This window comes from Haliotis asinina, chromosome 6 (genome assembly GCF_037392515.1).
Source record: "Haliotis asinina isolate JCU_RB_2024 chromosome 6, JCU_Hal_asi_v2, whole genome shotgun sequence".
Taxonomy (NCBI): domain Eukaryota; kingdom Metazoa; phylum Mollusca; class Gastropoda; order Lepetellida; family Haliotidae; genus Haliotis; species Haliotis asinina.
In genome coordinates this window covers 69758598-69782363 of record NC_090285.1, presented here as the reverse complement: position 1 = coordinate 69782363, position 23766 = coordinate 69758598, and the positions used below count along the sequence as shown (strand labels likewise).

The 23766-nt window shown below is 44.0% G+C and overlaps 1 protein-coding gene across 3 annotated transcripts in view; it reads left to right on the top strand.

Moving 5' to 3' along the window:
- Nucleotides 1-23180, top strand: part of LOC137287046 (uncharacterized) — a 45197-nt gene extending 22017 nt beyond the window's left edge. For 2 of the 3 annotated variants that reach the window (XM_067819157.1, XM_067819155.1), the window contains 7 exons: nt 218-284; nt 790-854; nt 1190-1365; nt 17103-17165; nt 17827-17945; nt 18652-18788; nt 20306-23180. In XM_067819157.1, coding sequence (XP_067675258.1) covers nt 218-284; nt 790-854; nt 1190-1365; nt 17103-17165; nt 17827-17945; nt 18652-18788; nt 20306-20560 — 882 coding nt within the window. In that variant the 3' untranslated portion in view covers nt 20561-23180. The remainder of the gene's footprint in view (nt 1-217; nt 285-789; nt 855-1189; nt 1366-17102; nt 17166-17826; nt 17946-18651; nt 18789-20305) is intronic. The other variant, XM_067819156.1, reaches the window with a different exon arrangement.
- The last annotated feature ends 586 nt before the right edge of the window (nt 23181-23766 follow it).

Below are 23766 nucleotides of genomic sequence, written 5' to 3'. Positions count from 1 at the left end.
TTACGAAAATAACATTCATGAAAAATATTTACACTACACTAAAATAACATGTAAGTCGAATATTACTGGCCTCATAACTGTATATGTTGCCAGGTTTGTTCAGACTAGATCGTGTTTGCGACCAGTGAAAGTGATTAACGCATCGTCATACGACTTGGACCATCAAATGCGCCTGATTATGTAACTTGCTTTCTCCTTTTTATTGATCATATTTTAGATTTTGGAATCACAAGTTGAAGAGAGTAAACATCGGATGAACATGGCCAAGCATATTGTTAAAGCAGGTAAAGTGTGAGGTGAACCTAGCTGAACTGTTTGAACTGATAGGGAAACATTACACCTAAACCCTGAAACTTTATAATTAACAGAGTTGAATAAAACTCTACTCAATACATTCTTGTTCCTTGTATTAATGACCAGCATGATCCTAACATGTGCCCCTCTTGACATTTTGTAAATTATTGCGTAGATGTATGTGAAAGAAGGGGATCTGGCTATTCATTACACAGTTGTATATACGTGACTGTAGTCCGTTGAACCCGCGAAGACCCGGCGCAGCATTGGTCTCCTCAAACCCATGCCTATCGGAATCGGGTGCTCAGCCTCTTTGACTTCGTTCACACATGTCATCGTATCAAAGCAGTGTAGACGATCCTCATAACGTTCATCACTGGATTGTCTGGTCAGACCCGATTATTTGCTGCCATATAGCTGGAATATTTGCTGAGCGTGGCGTTAAACAAGAAACAAGCAAATAGTATGCAGCTGACATAATTTCATATCCTGCAGATGGATCCCGGGCTTCAGTGACTGGAGATACCCATCTTGTGGCTGGTCATCTGGTCAGTCAGAAGGTAACATCTCATGAGTCTTTTATGTATTATCAGACTGGGCGGCAATGTTTTACTCTAGTTATAACGAGGCTGAGTGCAAATACGCGGATCATGGCTCGTGTTTAGATAAAGTTGGTTTTGATTAATTCGGCACGTTTTACAATAATACAACCAGACATTTTCAAATCACGCATCTACTTCACCAAAGGTGCTGGTTTAGTCATTGTAAAGATAATCTCACTGAACCGAATGGTGAACTAGGTGTTGTAAGGCCGATTTAACCCTTCTGAGTATTCAAGATAGCCAACACCTTAACATGTTTGAAATGTAGCTCGTTCAAGTGTCTCCATATCTAGGACCTCGTCAGTGAGGCATGTTACGTCCCTGGAGAAAAGAAAGCACTTGGTGGGAATGAAGTGAAACATTTTGAGCTGAGACCGGAACCTCCCTTCAGCATGACCCCAGACAACTACCACTTTAGACTGGTGGAGTCTCAGTTCTATAGGTACCTCATGAAGGACTCAGTCAATCGGTATGTAAATTCTCAATGGAACAATCTCATATTTATCAATTAGAAAAAGACTAACACGCTGCAAGGAATCACAGTCTACATTCCCATTTTGTGATATGACCAAACTATGGCATGCTGCAAACGAATGATTAAGGAAGACGAAAATGCTGACATTAATCGATATAGATCAGAAAATACATGGCATAATCATGCTGATATTTATAAAGAGGTACCGAGAAAGCTATGTAAAGAAAGACCCATACAGAAGAAGATGAACTATTCCGCTGTCACAGCTGAGGTTTCCTCCACCGCTGAGTAAATTACCGGATCAACCTCGTGTGATGAGTTGTGGATTATTTCAGTATTGCGACAAATTCCTTTTTGCTTGGAAGGTAGTAGTATAGGGAATAGGGGTTTTGGCTCACTTTCAAGAAATGTCTCTACAAAGCCTTATTTAATAAATAAGGCTTTGGTTGGGACCTTAGATCTTGCTACTATTACCCCTACTACAAAAAGGTTGGGTGTCTATGAAACAGTTTACCGTGTATTGGTTGGAGGTAACACTGTGCCGTACGGTACGATTAATAATTCTTCTCTTACAAACCCCCTACCCGGCCCACCCCTCAAGTAGTACAAGTTAGGTTCGTCGGTTTTCATATCCACTTTATCTATGTTGTAAGTTTTGACTGACCATATAGGATCGGTGGCCCGCTTACGGCTATCGCCCTCGTGTTCCCCCTACTACTTAACGTCTGTGCCTATGTCATGTTTATATCGATGAAACAGTTTAACGTGAACCGCCTACGATCTCTTTGGTGTTCATAATAAAGGCTTGCTGGGCTTTTTGTATCCCCTGTTCTATGTACTTTTTTTTCTCGTCCTCGCTGATAGCAGACTTACGAGACTTGGATCGAATATCTTGTTTCATTCCATTATATTTTTTGAGTTCAGAGAGGATTGAACGAAACTCCTCTTCTGAGATCTTACTATCAGAGAGTGCCGTGGAAATACGCTCACTCACTGTGTTCAGCTTTGCTTCGGCCAGAACCCTGATCTCGTCGTGTTTCAATGCCTTACGATTAAGTCTGCGTGATACTAACTTAAGCGCCAATCCTGCCAACCCTGCCACCCCAGCTGTTATTTCAATACCTAGCACTATAGGTGCAGCCACGATGGTAGCTAACAACCCAACACCTGCCGCCCCTAGTCCCATGGTGGTTGCCATAATGGTAGTGTCAGCCCCGTCCACGATATTGAAAGCTCTATTATATTTTTTACATAGTGCTTTCCGCGTGTCACGGTCTTGTTCTAGTTGACGTTTCACATCACATAACTGCCTCAAGCGGAACCCATCTACGGTTTCCAGCGTCTTCGCTACTTCCTCTACGACTGGGTACAGACCCATCTATAATATATATTTTGAAAAATATTTTAATTGGGTTTCAGTTAATATTTCACGAATGAATTTGAAGCCTACAAGGGATAGATCATGATTAATGATAATAGGTGTGAAGCCAATAGACTTTTCTGTTGTAATAAAAACCCCAGGGAGGCTTATTAAGCGGTTTATAGGACCCCCCGGGTTATTCCGTTGTATAACAATACGGCAATATTGACCTACGTGTCCGTTATACCAGTGTATTGTCAACCCGGGTAAAATTTGGCGTCCTTTCGAGGAGTTTTCCTGGTTAAAATACGTAAAGACGACTTCTATGATGATTGTGTAGAGGTAGTTTATTTGATCAAGATGCTCCTTGGGTAAAAAAAACTTACTGCTAAATGTTAATTTACTTTCTGTGTCAGAATTTAACCCACTTTTTTCTCCAATACGAGAATCTATCGAGACTGTTGCTTTATTCTCCGTAATGAAATCCCCGGGCCAGATACCGTTATTCCTAATCTTAGAGATGTGCCCCCACTTTTCTTCTTTTAATGTGATATAAGGTGAGGCGATTGTTAAGTTGAGCAGCCATTTAGGCTCTTTTAAATCTGATAACGACACCCGTCTGTACACGTTGTCTTTGAAGTGCAGGATGTATAATTCATCTTCCTCACCAGGCTGATCGAATCCCTCCGTGTCTCCTAGGTCGTTAAGCGTAGTGTTGGGACGATGACTGGTCATTATTATACTATTACGATATAATTTCCAACTGGTTTTTTGATAATAATTCAGGGGTTAACTTCATACCCATGAAGTGTATGTTGTCAGGCAGGAAGATCTTGGTTAGTGATATCTTGTTTTCCACGATCACGTTGACCCCCTCCATACTGGTGTCGGCTCCAACACCCACCCGCACGTAAACGTTGCAAACTTGATACTGGTGTCGTTTCACCCACCCGAGTTTGATCCCCTTCACGATCTCGACATCATTCACCGATGGTTCCCCTAGGTAGACTTTGATGATCAGTGTTGAGTTTGCCGGTAGACTCTCTAGTATCTTGACCACGCCTTCGAATTCAGACACCAACTGCAATGTCACGTTTTGTATGGCTGGTTTACTCGATAGCATGTGGGCTGCCATAGTGTTGACTGGGCTGACGACTACGCTACGTCTCTGAGTTGGGACATAAGCCACGAGCAGGGTTCCATTGTTCACGACTTTGTTTAGGTGGTTGTCTTTGTTATCAGTAAACACGTAGGGAGAGACGAGCCTAATATTGAGAAACCAGTCGTCGTTATCGGGTAACAACACCCACTTGTCATCTTCGGTGAAGATGAGCATATATGGTTTGTTTTGGACGACGGTAGTGCTCTCAACATCGTCTAAGTCGAACAGTTTACCCCCGAACGATGGGTATATTATCCAATTATTATCACCGGTGTTGACAAGGGTGTACTTAGTGTTGACTGTTGCTCTTGTGGTATCTATCATATCACTTAGGGTTCCACCGGAGGGGATTTCAACGCGTTTGTAAATGTTGTTTTTCAGTTGCAAGGCGTACGATTTACCATCTACTCCGGGAGCGTCGAAACCGCGCGTGTCTCCGAGGTCGGAGATCCCGATATTGACGCATTTTTTCACTCCGGGCCCTTGTGCGCTGGTCATTTTACATGAAGCGTTAAGCTGAGGTATCCTATATTTACAGGATTATGATTTATATCTAACACCGATATTGTCAGCTCAGGTATGTTGCCCTGGATTAATCTCTTATACTGCCGTGGTGAAAACGACTCGGTTCTACCGTCGTTGTATTTCTCAGTTTTCACCGGCACTGCTCTCAGTATAGTGGAAGGGTGACCTCCTTGAATGTTGTACGTTGTGCTCACCTGACCGAGATGAATGTACAGCTCTCGGTACGGTACTAGGTCGGGTAACTTCGTGCCTGTGACGGTTGTTGTTGGTTTTATCTCGTCAGGAGACATACCGAGTATCCTCGCTAATGGTCGGCCGAGCCTCAAGGGGTTTCTTCCGTTGTTGATTAACACCACTGTACCGTTTGAGTCGTTCATCTTGAGTTCGGCTCCCAGGGGTTTGAAGACCTCGTCGTTTAGAGAGCACACGCTGTAGTAGCCGTCAGTTATCTGACTGCGAGTTCCACTGACGAACAGCTTATTGTTGCTGGCGTTGATGTTAGTCCATTGCGGTAGGTAGGTGATATCGCAGAGTGCGACTTCGAGTTGACCTGACGTGTTATCGATCGCGTGCGTCAGCTGAACGGCCTCACCGCTCGTTATTCCTGGAAGTGTTATGTACATATTACATATATACTTATTATATAATAGTTTTAAAATGTATTCCCCTGGTGTGTTTTACCCTAAACTGGACGTAGATTTCTCCACCATGAAGATCGTGGTTGCTCCTGGGTTGTATTTCAATGCCAAGTTTATAGATATGCCTGATAAGTATAAGCTTTCGGTGACTAACGTCAAGGCAGTCCACGCTTGGTTCAACAACCCTATGCAGTTCTGGCAGAACCAATTCAACTTTGCCGTGTGGTGCGCTACAACGGGGTGTGGTGTGACATTGACCGACACTCGGCATGGGCCGCTGAGTCAGTCTGTGTTCAAGTTCCACGTGTACTACCAGGTCAGACGTATCCTTAAAGAGATCAGCGCCCCCCTCCCACAGGACAAAGCGTGGGACGCAACAAACAACCCGTACGATAGACGGGCCTACGAACGTATTTGCAACGAATTCGAAATAAACCCGAAGACGGATTGGCGTTTGCCGGGGCTGAACCACGGGTTGGGTATTCCTTACGCTCATGGGCTCTCGCCAAAAGCATTTGACAAACATATACTAATAAAATTTATGCAACGAAAAATGTTTAGTACGGAACGTTTTTCCCATGCACTAGCTGATCTTGTTCCTAAACCTAACAAATCTGGACCAAAACCAGTGAAAGATGCCAGTGATGATTTACTGACACTAGGTATACTTAGGCAGGACTTTGCTTTGTCGAGTAATGAATGGAGGGATGATCGTATGGACTTTAAAAAAGGTGGTGTTGGTTTCACAATCCAGAAAGTGGAGCAGTCAACCGCAGACGGGTGGAAAATGTTCATGCTGGACACGTCGAAAGGATTCACTCGTGCCGGGGAAGTCAGGTTGAACGACTCGATTCGAACGTACGTGTGGGCGCTGTTGGGTGCGCAGTCGATGACGCGTTCCAACATCCTCGGTAAGGGAACTGCTTACGACGCTCAGAAACAGTTCGTTTCCAACGTTGAGGATGCTATAAATTCTCCAGTTGATCTCCCGAGGGCCATCGACCGTTACCAAAACGTGTTAGAATACGCCAGATCGAAAGTCAATTACGTGTTCGGCGTGGGGTTGTACATGGCTCCGAGTGATATGCAACTGAGAATAAAAAAAGTGGTGGGTTATAACAACAAAATAGTCATAGCCACGGCGGACCAAAAGTTGGGTATCAACCCCGATATTAACACCCCCTATATCCCACACATCCCACCACATGAAAAGGGTATAGTGGGGCCACCCCCGGAGTCTAAAGTTCATATGTATGTGGGGGTACCCCCCTATCAGCAGCATATTGATAATAAAACGGCCCTGGTGGTTGGTGGGGTAACTTTGGGACTTATTTGGTTAAAGATTTCTTAGCCGCTACGTACACCAGACCCGCCACGGCGACGATGGCTGCCCACAGGTTTTGACTGAGCCACATGGCAGTTTTAGACAGAGCGCTCAACAACCACGAGACGATGCTACCCAGGATGCCAGGAAGGGCTTCGGCGGCTTTACCAGCCAGTTTAGCTAGGCCTTCCCCGAGTTTTTTTATCCAGTCTTTAACACCCCCACCACCACTTGGAGTTCCCCCGCCGCCGGCAGGCCCCACAGGGGTTCCTCCCACCAGTGACACCACCAGGGTTGATATGATGAAACCCAATGCAGTTAGAATGCTGACGATGGTGATCCCTTGCTCCCGGAACAATATCCGAATCCTGTTGGCTAAAGTTGTATCCTCGTTCAGTATTCTATCGATTGTTTCCCGAATGCGACTGATCTGGGATCGAAGCTGTTCACGATTCGAGGAAGCGGCTTCCAATCGTGTACGTCTCTCGTCTTCTAAATCACGTAGTCGTTCATTGATACGACGCTTCATATCATCGTTTTCAGTTTCGTTGAGTTTGGTTTTTTCCTTAGCGATGTGCTCGTCGATTTCGTTCAGTTTCCCCATGTTGTTCACGAGTTCTCCACGCACGCGTTTCACGGCTTCGTCTAAGCCGTGCAGTTCCCTTACCGGAAAGTCAAACCCCGGTAACGGTTTGTCCCAGTAGGTGCTCAACAGTTTTTCTATGCTGTCCGAGGCTTCTGTAGCACGCTGTGGTGTCATTTCATCTCTAGTGGTGAGGTGGGATCTGGTAGCTTGCAGATCTTCAACAACGGCCTTAGGTATTGCACCAACGTAATCATTCATGTTTAGATGTTCACGGATAAATTCGACACCATGGCGGCTGGCTAGAGTTGACAAGGCCAGTGGTATTTTATTGCGCTTGTTAAAGAGGTCAACCTCTGGTTTAGATTTAAGGCGTAGAACACCCTTTGTATCAATAAAAAAATTATCAATGTATCGGCCCTGTGGATCAACGTAGTATTTATCACTTCTTAAACTTTCGTAATAATCATCTACCGTTGTTGCTAAAAGTTCTTGGTTCAATGGTGAACTAGTAAATGAGGTCTCCTGCTCATCAGATGCCTGGGCACTAGCGCCCGGCATCTCCGTCATATCTATGTCTTCATCCATTAGTATTTAAATATATTTTATTTATATATAACAATGTACGGCAGAAAATTAGATCCTTTCAGAAGATTGAGAGAGCCATTAGGCGCCAGAGCCGTGCGACAGTCGGTGACCATCACCAACAATCCCAGCAAGATAGACCAGAATCAAACTCTGCTGGTTAGATTTCCAAACCTTGGTGAGAATGACCTCATTGTACCTCATTGGTCGAGCTATCATCAAGAAAACGACCGTCAAGATCAGCGGTAACGAGGTGCTGAGCATCGACGACAGCGACGTGTTTCACTGCTACAGGGATCTCTGGAAAAGCGAGGGAGAACGAGTCAATGATGTGTACCAGGGTATCAGCAAATCAACCCGGGCGCGCATAGGGTATGTCTTCATGCAAGACCAGCAAGACAAGCTATCGGACGGTGAAAAGGCCATCGCTCGAGCATACGGAAATCGATTCTGCGTGCTGCTCGACTTCGAGTTGCTCACGGGACACGCGCCGTTTTACCAGGCCGCGCTGGGTGATAGACTCGAATACGAGCTCACGTTTAACGACTATAGCAAAGTAGTGCGTACGCCGAACGGTGATGAGGCCAGTTATGCCATAGACAACATCTCTCTGGAGTTCGACATGGTCACTAGCCCGGAGCTGGCCAGGCAGGTTCGAAGCCAGTACTCTGGGAAGATGGCTATCCTGTACGATCGCGTACTGAGGCATAGATCAGTCGTGCGAGATAAGAGCGACACTGTGTGGAATATCAACCTGAACGTGCCGGCGCGATCGATGAAAGGTATCCTGGTCGTCCCCGTGGAGTATTACGATCCATTCCGGAGGGACAGCGAGAAGTTTTTCAACCCCGAGATTGAAAAGGTGGAAGTGACCATCGAGGGCGTGCCAAACCAGCTGTTCAGTCATGGTATGAGACCACACCAGCAGTGGGATGAGATAAAAAAGCTACCAGTGGGGGATTATATAACAAAGGACCTGGACCTCGGCTCCGTGCAGATCGGTGAATACCTGACCACCAAGTACGCCCTATGGTTGGACATGCGATCCACGGATGATGATAAACTGCACGGTAGCGGGCGCCGTATAGATAACGGCAGCGAAGGGATAACCATCCAGATTACTAAGAAGGCTCAACCCGCTGGTAAGTTGAAATTATATCTGTACGTTATTATGGACGCGCAACTTAATATAGACAATGGGAGATTCATGCAAGCCATCTACTGATGGGGGGTACCCCCCCAACAATAAACAGTCCCCACTGCCTCACACCCCCCAGGGGTACCCACAACTACCCACTGACCCACACTGCGCCATAGTGTGCGGGCAGACTGGCTGTGGGAAGACCGTTTTCGTGTTGGATATGTTGGAGGGTTACTACAAGGATGTGTTCGATAACATCGTTATCATGTGCCCTACTCTGAGCATGAATAAAACGTACGCGCGACCTTGGGTGATGACGGACCCGGACGTACACAAAATCGACCCTGGAACACGCCTGCAGGACTGGTTGAAAGCTCTTCACGAGAAATTTAAAGGGGAACCGACGCTGTTCATACTGGACGACTGCAGCGCTAATCGCGAGATAACAAAAAAGAGAGACATGCTATCGTACCTGGCCTTCTCCGGCCGGCATGCAAATCACAGCGTCTGGGTGCTAACGCAGAAGTTCAACTCGGTGTTGAAAGACCTCAGGGAGCAGACGCGATGGGTGGCCTTATTTCACTGCAAGGACAGGGATTCGTTCGAGGAGTGTTTGAGAGAGAACGATGTGATGAGCAAATTAGAACGGGAACGGGTGAAGAAACAGCTCGCTGAAACTAAACACGCTAAGCTCGTGCTCAAGACCGACCAACCAGTAGCATATATAGTATGCTAAGCAAAGCTAAGCAAAGCTAAGCAAAGCTAAGCAAAGCTAAGCAAAGCTAAGCAAAGCTAAGCAAAGCTAAGCAAAGCTAAGTATATAGCTATGATATTTGAAGTATTTGTCGTGTGCAACTTAACCTTCATTTCTCTGTGTTTTGTCTGCATCGGGTATTATATAGTTAAAACTAAATCTTACTTGTTATATTATAAGATGGAGTGTGAGGAATTGCTCGGACAATTGTCTGGGGATTCCCCCACGCCGCCGGCAGGCCCCACTGATGACAAGCGAGAGAAACTGGTGGCGTTGGCTGTTGGCTGTTGGCGGCAAAGCCAAACATTATTTTGGAGACTACACTCCGGATAAAATTCACAAAATGTCAGCCGAAGAAATCGATAAGCTATACGCTAGATACGAGTCCCGGCTCGGAGCAGAAATGACAAAGACAATAGGATCGGCTATGACCCAGATATACACCGGTATTGTATCACACTTCCTTCCCATTCCACCAGAGCGCCGACTTTACCTGTGGGAGGACCTCGAGAAAGACCCTTTTATCGAACACGCCGTGAGCTCTATCAGCTGCGGGCTGTACCATAAATATGGTATGTTGTTGGCTCCAGTGACGGCGACGATTATCACAGCAAAACATTGTCAATTTGAGAGAAAGAATAATAATAATAGTATAGATGGATGCTGCACAGGAAACCCCAGTGGAGGTACCCCCAACAGTGATGGAAGTGACTCCTTCACAGGAGACCAGGGAACCAGTGGGGGAAGTGGCCCCTTCACAAACAGTAACCAGACAGAAGAATCCTAAGAGAGTAGCTGCCGGTAAAAAACGGTGGTGTAACCAACATAAAGTGACCAACCCCCGACTGTTGTTGGCTGTAGGCGTAACTGCTGCCTTGGCTATCTCGTGGTTATATACACGTGAGGGACGTGAGGTGGTACCTGAGGTGGTAACCCCCACTGTTGGGGGTGTGGGGGGTACCCCCACCGTCGACCCGCATATCATGTTATAATTTTAATATTTTTATATCATATACATAATGTCTGAGGGGAAAACGTTCGTCAACGACGCATACCACGCCACAGTGGTCGCCAGTCTAGCCGTAGGGTACGCTCGGTTGACTAAAATGGTGCTTAAACAACCAACTATCAAGCTAGATTTCAACCTGCAGGATATGGGTATGCTTATAATGAACCTTGGTATGGCGATGGCCACAAAAGACATCCTAGTAAAACAAGGGATTATACCTGATAATATAATGAAATAAATATAGGGATGGCCACGATAGCTATGATGGTCGGTGGGGCGTTAGTGAATGCCCTGGCATTTTCCGGGAGTAATTTCCTCTTCTCGAAACTACGAGATGATCACGCGGCTGAAATACAGGAAGAAAGGAAGCGGCACGATCTCGCTACTGAGAAATTACAAAGAGCACAGGCTGAGTACGCTAAAAAACGCCTCCAGAGGATCGATTTTATTAATGAACAACTCCAGCGTGAAAACCATGCCGTTCAAACATTCAACGATGTCGATGAAGCAATGAAAGAATACTACCTACTAACTGGTAAACAATTGGAACCGCTCAATAAACCCACACTCGCTCAGTACTACACACCATCCAAGGACAAATGAATCGTGAACTGGGCTTCATAGTGTTGGGTATAGCAGCTACTGCGTTGGTTGCGAAGCAATTAAATTAAAATACCTATATAAGTAAACATGAGACCCGCTCCATACCGATGCGAATACATACTTATGGGGAAGACCGAGGCCTGTGGTAGGAAATGCAGGAATCAGGGGTTCTGTTGTTTCCATATGGGAAGTCCTAACTACAGGTGTTCTGTGTGTGGTATCGGGGTTAAAGGACACTACTGTCTATGTAAAGCTCACGGAGCGAACGTAGTCAGACATCAACTCATCTACGAGAATAAAAAAGGCTACATAAAAGAACGTAGGCGACTGCTCAAGATAGACTCCAGTGCGTGAAAGGGTTATCTCCCTTTACTGTGAAGCAATTAGACATTGGTTCTCTTAGGTGTAAACACTATGTCTACTGTACGCGAGCTGAAGAGGGTCGCAAAACAGAGAGGTGTGATCGGGTATTCTCGAATGCGGAAGTCAGCATTGTTGAGATTACTAGGTTTAGAAGCCCCTCCTACGGTAACACAATTAAAAGTTCAAGCAAAACAGCTTGGATACACGGGTTATTCAAACCTGGGGAGAGCCGGGTTAACCGCATTATTATCACATGCCCCCGTAGCAAAACCTCCCACTGTAAAACAACTGAAAGCCGAGGCACACGATTTAGGTTTAGGCGGGTATTCCCGTATGAGAAAACCACAGCTTGTAGAATTATTACGACAGAATAGAGCTATTGACCTACAGTTCGTGTGCACTGAGCGCGCTGTAGGCAACTATTTGAGAGGTTGGCGCATGCACGTTGATAGAAACATAGACATTACAGATATCAAGCCTCTGATAGCTGATAAGGTCAACCAGGAACTAAATAACCTAGGAAGTATCAAGTTTCAGATCACAGTGAAAATGTCTCTCGATAAGCAGGTTGGGAGTACCACTGAATATGTTCAGCCTTACTTCCGAGGTCAACAAGAGGTCGCCACACATACAGAGACCATTGACGCATCAATCGATACCAGTTTTCAGCAGATACGAGAATACCTAGAACGCTACACACACTTGGGGTCCGGGTGGGTTGTAGATAAAATCGGTAATGTCTATCTAGACATAGCTAACTACGTGCCGTTCAGAGGCGGGTCATACCTAGCCTTGCCCCCCTACTATAGGAACAAACATGCCATAGTAAACGTTAAGAATAGAGGAAACGATTGCCTGAGGTTAGCTATCAGGTCAGCCTTATTTCCAGCTGGCGCTAATTCAGATAGGCTTTCTAGCTATCCCCAAGATGATGGGCTCAAGTGGGATGGTATAGATGAACCCACCCCCATATCCCAGATCACTAAAGTAGAAAAACAGAATAATCTGGCTATAAATGTCTTTGGGCACGAAGGTAACACAACAATAGTACACAGGGTCAGCCCGGTGAAGGATCGCCAAGTTATCAATATATTCATGATCCAGCGAGGTGACAAGTATCACTACACATGGATAAAACACTTTAGCAGGCTGTTGTATGACCAATCAGCATACAAAGGAAAGACCCACTTCTGTGAACGATGTCTACATGGCTTCACCCGAGCTGATTTAATAGAATCCCACCGGGATGATTGTCAAGGTGTGGGGCAGACGGCCATACGAGTCGACATGCCTAAGGAAGGTGATAATATCCTAAAATTCTGTAACCACAAGAACCAAATGTCTGTGCCTTATATCATATACGCCGACTTCGAAGCCTTAGTGGCTGCCGCCGGCGAGGCTCCCAGTGGTAGCTTCACCCACAAGACACAAGAGCATAAAGCCTGTTCGTTTGGATACATTGTCGTCCGTTGTGACGGGGAAACGAAAGCTCCGGTAGTGTATAGGGGCCGTGACGCAGCTGAAAGGTTTCTAAAGTGTTTGCAGGAGGAAGAAAAAATTATTAGGAATGCATTGTATAGAATCGCTCCCATGCGTCTGACCCGAGTCGACAAGCTAGCTCACGCTAGTAGCACTAACTGTCACGTGTGTGAATCACCACTTAACGGTGATTCGGTGAGAGATCACTGTCACATAACTGGTAAGTATAGAGGCGCCGCTCACAGCGCGTGCAACCTCAAGCTTAAAATCAACCCTAAGACAATAAACATCCCCGTTGTCTTTCACAACTTGAGAGGGTACGACTCACACTTGATCATGCAGGCCATCGCGAAAATCGATGGTAATATAACGTGCATCCCCAACAACATGGAGAGATACATCTCCTTCAGCTTAAACGGACTTAGGTTCATTGACTCGTTTCAGTTCCTCCTGTCGTCACTCGACAGTCTGGTCAAGGCCAACAATACCTTCCCTATCACCGATCGATACACAGACGCCGAGACTAGACCCCTGCTTATGAGGAAGGGTGTGTACCCCTATGAGTACATGGATAGTTGGGCCAAGTTCACCGAGACCAGACTACCCCCTATTGGCTGCTTTTATAGCAAGCTGAATGAGGCGTCCGTCTCACGAGATGATTACTCGCACGCGACTAACGTATGGAATAAACTGGGTTGTAAGAACCTGGGTGATTATCACGACCTGTACTTGAGGACAGATGTACTGCTGTTAGCCGACCTGTTTGAAAGGTTTAGGCGGACGTGTTTAAAGCAGTATAAACTCGACCCCGCATGGTATTACACCAGCCCAGGTCTGTCGTGGGACGCCTTGCTTAAAAAGACCGGAGTTAATTTGGAATTGCTCACAGATTACGACATGCACCTATTCATTGAGAAAGGCTTGCGAGGTGGGATTTCCATGGCATCCAAACGATACGCGAAAGCAAATAATCAATACGTGAAAGGTTACGATCCTAACAAACCAACCAATCACATTCTCTACCTCGACGCAAACAACCTGTACGGCTGGGCCATGAGTCAGTATCTACCTACAGGGGGATTCGAATGGGTACACCACGTTGATGTTATGGGAGTTGCACCAGATTCGAACAAAGGTTATATCCTCGAGGTTAACTTAGAGTATCCCAAGGAATTACACACATCGCACAACAGCTACCCCCTGGCCCCCGAACGTATGAGGGTTAACCCAGACTGGATGTCTGAGTACCAACATAACTTGTTAGGTGGGCGTGTGACAGACGTTGAAAAACTCGTGCCTAACTTAATGAATAAGACCAAGTACATCGTTCACTATCGCAACCTACAGCTGTACCTGTCGTTGGGTATGAGGCTGACCAAAATACACAGGGTGCTCATGTTCGACCAGAGCCCATGGATGGAGCCCTACATCAGAATGAACACAGACCTACGAAAAAAAGCCACCAGTGATTTTGAGAAAAATCTCTACAAGCTCATGAACAACTCGGTGTTTGGTAAGACTATGGAGAACCTGAGGAAACGCGTGACCGTGAAGCTGGTTCGGTCGAGTGAGGAAGACAAGCTCAGGAGATTGATAGCCAGTCCGGCATTCAACCGTAGTAAGATATTCACAGACAACCTGGTTGCCCTACACATGAAGAAAAGCCACATAAAATTCAACCGGCCTGTTTACGTGGGGATGAGCATCCTCGATTTATCCAAACACCTGATGTACGACTTATACTACAACGAGCTCAAGAAACAGTACGGCGACAGGTGTGAAGTGCTGTACACTGACACGGATTCCCTGCTGATGGAGATTCGAACCGAGGACGTGTACGAGGACATGAAAAAACACCTTGATTTATACAACACCAGCGACTACCCTAAGACCCATGCCCTACACAGTTCGGTAAATAAAAAGGTCCAAGGTAAAATGAAGGACGAGTGTGCTGGCACGCCCATAGCCGAGTACATAGGTTTGAGACCTAAGATGTACTCCATACTGAAAGCCGACAATAGTGAGATCCAGAAGGCTAAGGGGGTTAAGAAGTATGTGGTGAAACAACACATCAAACACGCCAGATTCAAGGAAGCCCTGTTCAAGACCCGTACCTTTAGGCATAAAATGAACACACTTAGAAGTGATGGACATAAGATATACGGACTGACTATAAACAAGACGTCCCTGTCGCCTATGGACACGAAACGTTGGATAGCTATTGATGGGATAAACACATACGCGTATGGACATGAAAAAATTTGAGGCTATTTACTACAGCCCGCGTGGGTACTGGAAAGGAGCTAGCGCAGTAGATAAGCTAGCTAAAATAGCGCGAGTACCCCCGGAGGAAGCCAAAGCGTGGCTTGAAAAACAAGCCCTGTGGCAGATCTATTTGCCGGCACCACGCTACGTGCCTAGAAGGAGGTTCGGTATTAACATACCTAATAACGTTCACCAGGCAGACCTACTGTTCCTACCCCACGACAAGAGGTACAAGTATGCCTTAACCGTAGTGGACGTAGCCAGTCGTTACAAGGAAGCCGAACCCTTGACCACGAAAGATTCGGCCCAGGTAGCCAGAGGATTCGAACGCATATACAAACGCAGCCCGCTGACGTGGCCAACAGAGCTGCAAGTTGACCCCGGACGGGAGTTCATGGGTGCCGTGTCACAACTGCTAGCCAAACACGATACAAAGGTCAGGCGTGGCACGGCCAGAGCCCATCGCAGCCAAGCCATAGTTGAGAGATTTAATAGGACTTTGGCTGAGCGCTTGTTTGGCCATCAGTATGCTAGGGAGATGGCCACCCCTGGAAAACGATCGACTGAATGGGTCACGAGGTTACCCAAGGTGGTGTCGGCAATCAACCATGAAGTCACCCGTCTCACCGGTAAGAAACCGGCAGACGCTATCAAACTAAAATCAATAGTTGCAGAGTCGGCCGCTCCATTGCGTGGGAAGGAGAAACAGATACCAGATAGGGCCCTAGTGAGGTATCTATACCAGCCGGGGGAACACGAGGGCGATAGCCGTAAGCGGGCCACCGATCCTATATGGTCAGTCAAAACTTACAACATAGATAAAGTGGATATGAAAACCGACGAACCTAACTTGTACTACTTGAGGGGTGGGCCGGGTAGGGGGTTTGTAAGAGAAGAATTATTAATCGTACCGTACGGCACAGTGTTACCTCCAACCAATACACGGTAAACTGTTTCATAGACACCCAACCTTTTTGTAGTAGGGGTAATAGTAGCAAGATCTAAGGTCCCAACCAAAGCCTTATTTATTAAATAAGGCTTTGTAGAGACATTTCTTGAAAGTGAGCCAAAACCCCTATTCCCTATACTACTAAGGTGCCTGGATCGATCACCGCTTGCAAACGGGTGTAGAAAACCCTTGCGCTTACATTACTTGCAGACTTGTTCTGTGTTGTCAGAACCTCAAGTCTGCAGTACACAACCATATGCACGTAATAGAACCCACTCGTCCAATGGTAGGCGACCGGATGGTGGACACACGTGCACGTGCACAGACTTAGGTACCTGTGTAGTCATTATTTATAATTGATTTGTAACATGATCATCTCTTATAACATGTACTGATGCATCGTCCACAAAAAGGCAGATGTTACTATATATACCATTAACAATATCATTAATATAGATAATAAACAGAGGAGGTCCTAAAACGGAACCTTGGGGCATTCTATCTTCCACAGACATAAAATCTGAACTCTATCATGTATCTTCAAAGTTAATTCCCACTAACATGGACTGTTACATTTCAGACATGAGTGTATTCAATCTCTCTCATTAGTGTCTAACGTATGGGTTTCTAAGATGTTGCTGTCAAAGGTTTAGGAGATAACCGCTGCAGTAAGTCTACACATGACACTGTGGTGTTGCAGATTGTGACTGCGGTATACTCGCTTGTTCGTTAAACTTGCCGTGTTGATGCATTTGAGTAGATCATGTGACACTCAGCGCGTGATTGTTATGTTTCACGGTTTTTCACGCTTTATGACCTGAATGTTCACGCTTTATGACCTGAATGTTCACCATCCAAATTCAACTACTATCATTATGTGAATTTTGTCCGGACTCAGAGAGTAGCCCTAGTTATGGAAAAAAAACCCGGAAAATACAGGGGCCGGATTGGACAGATTCCACTTTATAATTTTCGATTATTTTAATTGCAGGCATATTTTTCAACTTACCAAAGTGGAATACGTCGTAAACCCCGTGCAGGTGAAAAGGTTCAGGTAAGCCGATTGTTCAGCATTGTTGTTTTTCGCTAAGATATGCTTAGCAATGTTCAATTAGGTTAGTACATACTCGAGTCTGGACTAGAAAACCCAGTGATTATGGTCGCAACTGAGATAGTATGCGACAAAGTCTACGAGCCTGACCACCCCATTCCATTAGTCGCCTCTGTACAACCACGGGTTACTTCTATAAATACCTTCAATAGTATTATTATCCAACAATATTATTGGTGATAATACAGTCGTACTTACACACGTATGACGTGGCCTATATGTGACAAAACCCTGTTTCTACTTACATGCCATTTTTGTCAAACAATGAGTCGATGGTATACTTCCGATCTTTTCTTAAAAAATGTTTCCATCGATCACCTTCAAATGCTTACGAAACTAGTTGTTAGCGAAAACGTGGGCGTTTCTTGCCTCACCGCACGGGAAAGCATGGGAGCACATGACACAATTGAAATAGAATTAAAGATCTACATCAAACATCACTTCCACCAAGTCAAATTTACAAAATGTCTTCATCCATCTACCATGAATGTTGTAACCTTCATATGACAAATATGTTTGTGAGCAAGAGTCGAACATGTATAAACATTTGTAGAAAGAGTCTGCTCGACCTACACTGTGTACATACAATATGCCACATCTGCAGGGCGGCCAAGGATAGAATGTCAAGTAAAGACGCATCATACGGCCTTCCTGTCCTGGGTTTCCACGGAACGTCTGAGGAAAACATACAGAGTATTTGTAAGGAAGGATTCCGTCAGCCTGGTATGTATTATTGTCTCTTAGTCCTACATTGAAGCTGGCTACCAGATTAAGGTGTTTATGTGTCTTGATACATCACCGTATCTACGTGTCCACATGTCAGGGTATCTTTGAATTATATATTGTCCCAACAGTTTTGTTGTGTATTTTCATATACTTTTCTAACTTGTACTGTACGTATCCAGCATTCAATATGATTGTTATGTCTTGCATACCTACATATGCATTTGCGCGTCACTTTTATTTGTACGCGTAACAATTTTTGATCGCCATTTTAAACAAAACTGACTTTGAAATTGAGTGTCTGTAAGAACGAGTGTAACTGAATCTACTACTCGTTAACACGTGCTAAACCTCCCAAGCTGTATTTCTGAGATATAAAAAATGAAAATGTGTTCCTCCCGTGTCACTTTTTTGTGTCAAAAGTTAAACAAAAAGTTCTACCACCCGCGTCACTTTTGAAAAATATGTGCCCGAGACACATTTGATTTTTTATGCATTCTCATCCGTTGACCACTTGTAGAATACTTAAATAACAGAAAATATAAACAGCAGGTCTGCACGATGACATGGTTGTATTCACTAGGGTCTATTCACTCGCTACAAGAGCCCATATCTTATACCAGCAACTAGGTCCTGTAGTGCTGGGTTATTCAGTTGCTTCATCCAACAGAATTTAACAAACACTAATACTGGACTCTTGAACCAGACCACCCCTACTTTGACGAGACAACTGATGTGGGCTGGTACGGCAACGGTATTTACTTCAGTGAATACCCCCGGTTTGCGATGAATTACATGCAAAGGACCAGCAAGTTACTCATGTGTCAAGTCCTGAAAGGCAAGGTAAATATCACACAACGAAAGACACCTTGATGCGTTAGACTGGATGGACTGGCCATCGGATGATTTATCACAAACGTATAATCAGCAAGACACCCAGATGTAAACAATTACCACTTAAGAATAGAGACTTCAACATGCCTAGACGTCCCATGTACACATGGACATTACTTAGCAACGACCATATTTTCTCAGACTCAACAAATATAATGAACTGGTGTATTAACGGTGTCAAACATTTCCATAAGTTATGCTTTTTGTAATAAAAAGAAAGTTCCGAGGAGAACCATGCATGGCCAAGATTGCCATGCCATAATCTGGTTTATATGAAAATGATGCAGATTTGGTAAATGACCACAGTTCATAGAACAACGTAACGAATTTATCTCTTCTGACACAGACTTAACTGTCAGTACAACAAACACGTTGCATTCATAGAATTCAGAATACTCCTTGTAAGTCCAAATATTCTGAGGAATCATGTTCCGTCTGTCGTGCGAGAGTCTGAACAATCGTGTCTCTCTGTCGAGCCCTGCGGCCGAAATGCCCTACAGACGCTCAGTAGGATTAAGATCTGGACTCACGGCTCATCATGGAATGGTCTCAACAGTATTCTTTGGCAAGAATTGGGTGGTAGCACATGCTTTGTGAGGCGTGGTATTGTGGCTAGAGGATGGCCTTCTAGCCTTTTATTCCTCTTTCTGACTGTTGCCACTAACTGACGGTCCTGTTGAAAATGGCACTCCGGGTAACCACTATTGCCTTAACGATGTGCTTGAGACCCATGAACGGCGCCTAACAAGTTCAACACTGCTCTGTCCACACTCGTTGTTGTCTAACGGGTGCTACCAGGTCTTTAACATCATCGGTATCCCTGTGTCAGTTCAAGAGTTGTTAAATAGTTTAAGAATTTCGCCAACAGCATGTCATATTTGCCATTTCTCATGCCAATAATCTGACGTTGTAATCTCTGATGGTACAGTTTCGGTACTGAATATCTTCGTACAAAAATCGCTCAGCAAGATCCAAAATTATAATAACTCATTCAGACAAAATACTATCTTTCCTCAATCCACAGAATTATACGTCTAGAATTAGGTCGTTGCTTGATTAATCTCCATATGTTTATCAAACCACGACCATCTGCTGACAATGCAAAGTCTTTAAGGCATTCAATCACTTGTAAAACACCTGGTGTCAACTCCCCGAATGTTAAATAATCCCAACTCATAAAGAAAATCACTAGAAGAAATTGACCAGTCCGACGTCTCTTTAGACTAAAGTTTATTTCCTTCCACTAAAGTAAAACTAATCTTATTTACTATGTTGCATTGACATATACACGCATCTTGTCTTAGAAATTGCCAACAACCATTCATGAAAATTGTGAAGGATCTCTTCATCTTGTAGACTATGGAACCATTCTAAAACATTATTAATCAATTTATGTTCCCATGTACTGAAATTATAGATTTGAATTAGAACACTTCTATTAAAACAAACAACAACACGCATTTCAGAGCTTCCAATGTGAGAAGTTGAAACTTGGAGAAGCAAAGGAACCTGGTTACGACTGTCATGTAGACCCGTATGGCAAGGAAATTGTCATATTTGAGGAGGACTGCATTCTTCCTTGCTATGTTTTGCATTTCGACATCTGCAAGAGATTCAAATTCAAAGAAGACAAGTTATCCACCAACGACAACGACGACAGTCAGATCGAGTACCTGGACGAAATGGAAATGCACAAAGGAGAGCTGTTCCCTGGCTTCTGAATACACATGGTGGTGTCGATCACCTAGATTGGACTTCTGTTGTTGCAGGTGAACTAAACCCTTAATGATATAGCAAACTAAACTGGCTTATTTCAGCAAACTGTCTTATATTCTATTCTTTCTGACTATATAATATTGTGCCAACTCGCGTAAAGCATAATTTTACAGGACACGTGAATAAATGTTTAGCATTCAATATGTATGAATACTAGTAGTGACGTCTTCATAGACAGGGCTACTTCCATTATTGACATTAAATATTTTTGTTCGTGATGTTTTATAAGTGTAATCAACCCTCAGAAGTGTTCTCTTTAGCATCAATTGTTCGAAATCGAAACATAATTATGTGAAAAAGTTTAAAATTACATATATTGTACTTTGCTGTACTAATGTATGAGAATCGGATGGTGATGTAACCTAAAGACTTCTACTTCCTGACTGATTTGATGTGTCCTGTTAGTAGTTCCAAACACGGCGGAGGGGGGACGTGATATTGCTCTAGATTCATACCATCCAGCAGTCTAAGTAAACTTAGTCTCAGTGTATTTCGTTACACTCCACCACCGAGTCTAACAAAACCTAGTAGGAGGTCGCGTCAGGTAACCTTTGAGCGACCAGTGACCGTCCAATCAAACGCGAGACCGTTAAATAGATTTAACCAGTACAGACAACGACTGTTATTTAAGGATCGGATGGACTTTCAAAATATTCAGGTCACTGACACAGATCTCTCCGCACAAAAAAAATCCGCATATAACACAATTATTTGACCTGCAGTATATACGCTTTGGGTTTTCTGTTGACATGGTTACCATTAGCTAATATTTCCGCAAGATGACATCCTTGAATATTGCCAAAAACACCATTTTCAGCGACTGTTTACTCACCGTTGCATCACCCGGAAGCGAGCGTACGATATATAGCATTCGGAATCGTTCGGGTACCAACCTTTGTCGAGATAAAAGGTTCAAAAGGTATGTGCGAATGTCCACTTTCACGATTTGGTAAGCTGTGGTCTGATTGGTCAATCTCAAAGGTTACCTGACTCGACCTCCCATAAGGTTTTGTTAGACTCAGTGGTGGAGTGTAACGAAATGCACTGAGACTAAGTTTACTTAGACTGTACCATCCAGTAAAAGGACAGGGCAAGGTTGAAAGAATACATATTTTGCAAACATCGTTTTGAGTGGTACAAGCTGAGCAAACGTTTATTTTTGACAATTCTATGGTCCTTGTGTGCGATATGCTGATTAACGTGTTGAATTTACATTGTACAGATATAATACTTTTTGATTATTTGGCCAGTGGTAACAAATTCTGCTGAGAATCAGTACAGTTGACACAATGGACAAATCACTATATATAATGTTGTTTTATCAAGTTTGGAAGAAGACATTTACAATGGTAAATTTAATAATTTTCAGAGATATTGTCCTCGTAATTCTCTATTTACACAAATGAAGGATGTATTCGTTTCATCTGCTAAATTGTGTATTATGCCTCCATGAAAGATAGTTTGTTTGCAACTGAATATTGCAATGACGACAAAGTGTGTGGATCACGCTATCTCCTTGTTGGTTTGAACTGCTACAGTGCTTTTTGAAACTTGCATTCGGCTATTTTTATTACAGTCTTGATTTAATGCCTTTCGCGATCACTGGCGGGTTCTTAAAAATACCTTTATGTATTCAAGAATTATTACTTGTTTCTAGTTACGATGTGGCTGACATATTGCAGGTGTAACTTTAAATCTTAACTCAGACACTCATCCACGCATTTCTCGCTCACATATGTGAAAGTGCTGCTACATTATCCAAGCTGATTCCTTACTGTGCAAAGTCGCCAATATGTCGGTGTAATCACAGTTTTGTAATTGGTGGAGGCATCATTTTCAACTTGTTACACGAGACGCACGTGAAGTGTGGATACATGTTCACGGTGTATTTCAGCAACTATCAAGTACTTCCTGTTTAGAGCTGTTTAAGATCCGTTTGTCATGTAATGTGACCAAGCGAATGAACATTGAATTGGTGTGTATAACTAGAAGGTGTATGTGTCCCTGCAGGAGCAACAGGTTATTCCAGGTGTAGCTGGGGACCACGTTGTCTCAATACCGACGAAAGGTGTGCGCATGTCAGGGGAATCACATCCTGCAATGTGAGAAACAGCATAAACCGAAATAGTTTGGTATTCACCACACGACCTTCCAGGTAACTCCCTGACGCGGCTGTGCTGAAGGAAATCGCCTCTTCAATGTGAATGTATGTTAATACAGAACATATTGCAGAGACAACTGTGTACCTTGACTGCGAGTCTCCATCCTATTTGCCAACGTTCAAGAATTACAGACGCCCATAAAGCCTGACTGGTGATAAAACGGCAAAACATGCAACCAGTAGGCTTCCTAAACAAAAGAGTATTGAGCACAAGACAAAATTGTGTCTAGAGGACACGGATACCTTTGTGAGGCTCCTAAACATCTTTCTTCTATATTTTACTCAGAACAAAATCGTATCTATCTTTCCATGGTAGTTTAACACTATGTTCGTAGAATAGCTAACTATCCTATACTAACATTATGCTTACATTATGCTTTGAGTAAATGTATTGAAACGACAAATGTGTTTGTGTTTTCGTGTCTGTTGACTTTTCTTTAGGACAGAACTAGGGCTGCAAGAACCTGGGAAGGAGAGAGTGTAGTTTTGTGCCGTTTCCAGCAAGACTCGATCAGGACAGGAGGAACCACATCTGTTTCCACACACGTGGGGAATCAAATTGTGTTCCGTTCGGTGCCTAAACAACTTTGTGGTTCCGATTACCCACCGACCCCACAATTCTGATGTCGATTATATTTTTATAAGCGGTATAAATAAAATAAGCTTGCAGATGCCATTGGGTTTTTTCCCGGCACCGACGAACATCGGTCACTCTTATATAGATAAAACATAAGGTCGACATGATGGCGTGACAGAATAAACGACTACACATTGATAACTAATGTTTACAGTTCGTACTTTACTTCTAAAAATAATTTTAAAGGGGTGTAATCGGAAGCACAACATGTTTATTCGGCTAAGGCATAAATAGAAAGTGGAAAAGATTTGAACAAAACCACTGAGTTTACAATTCCATGATCCCTTATTAGGGAAGGATACAAGATCATATTCGGATAATGCCCCTCAGTAACAGTATCTGGGTCGGTGCTA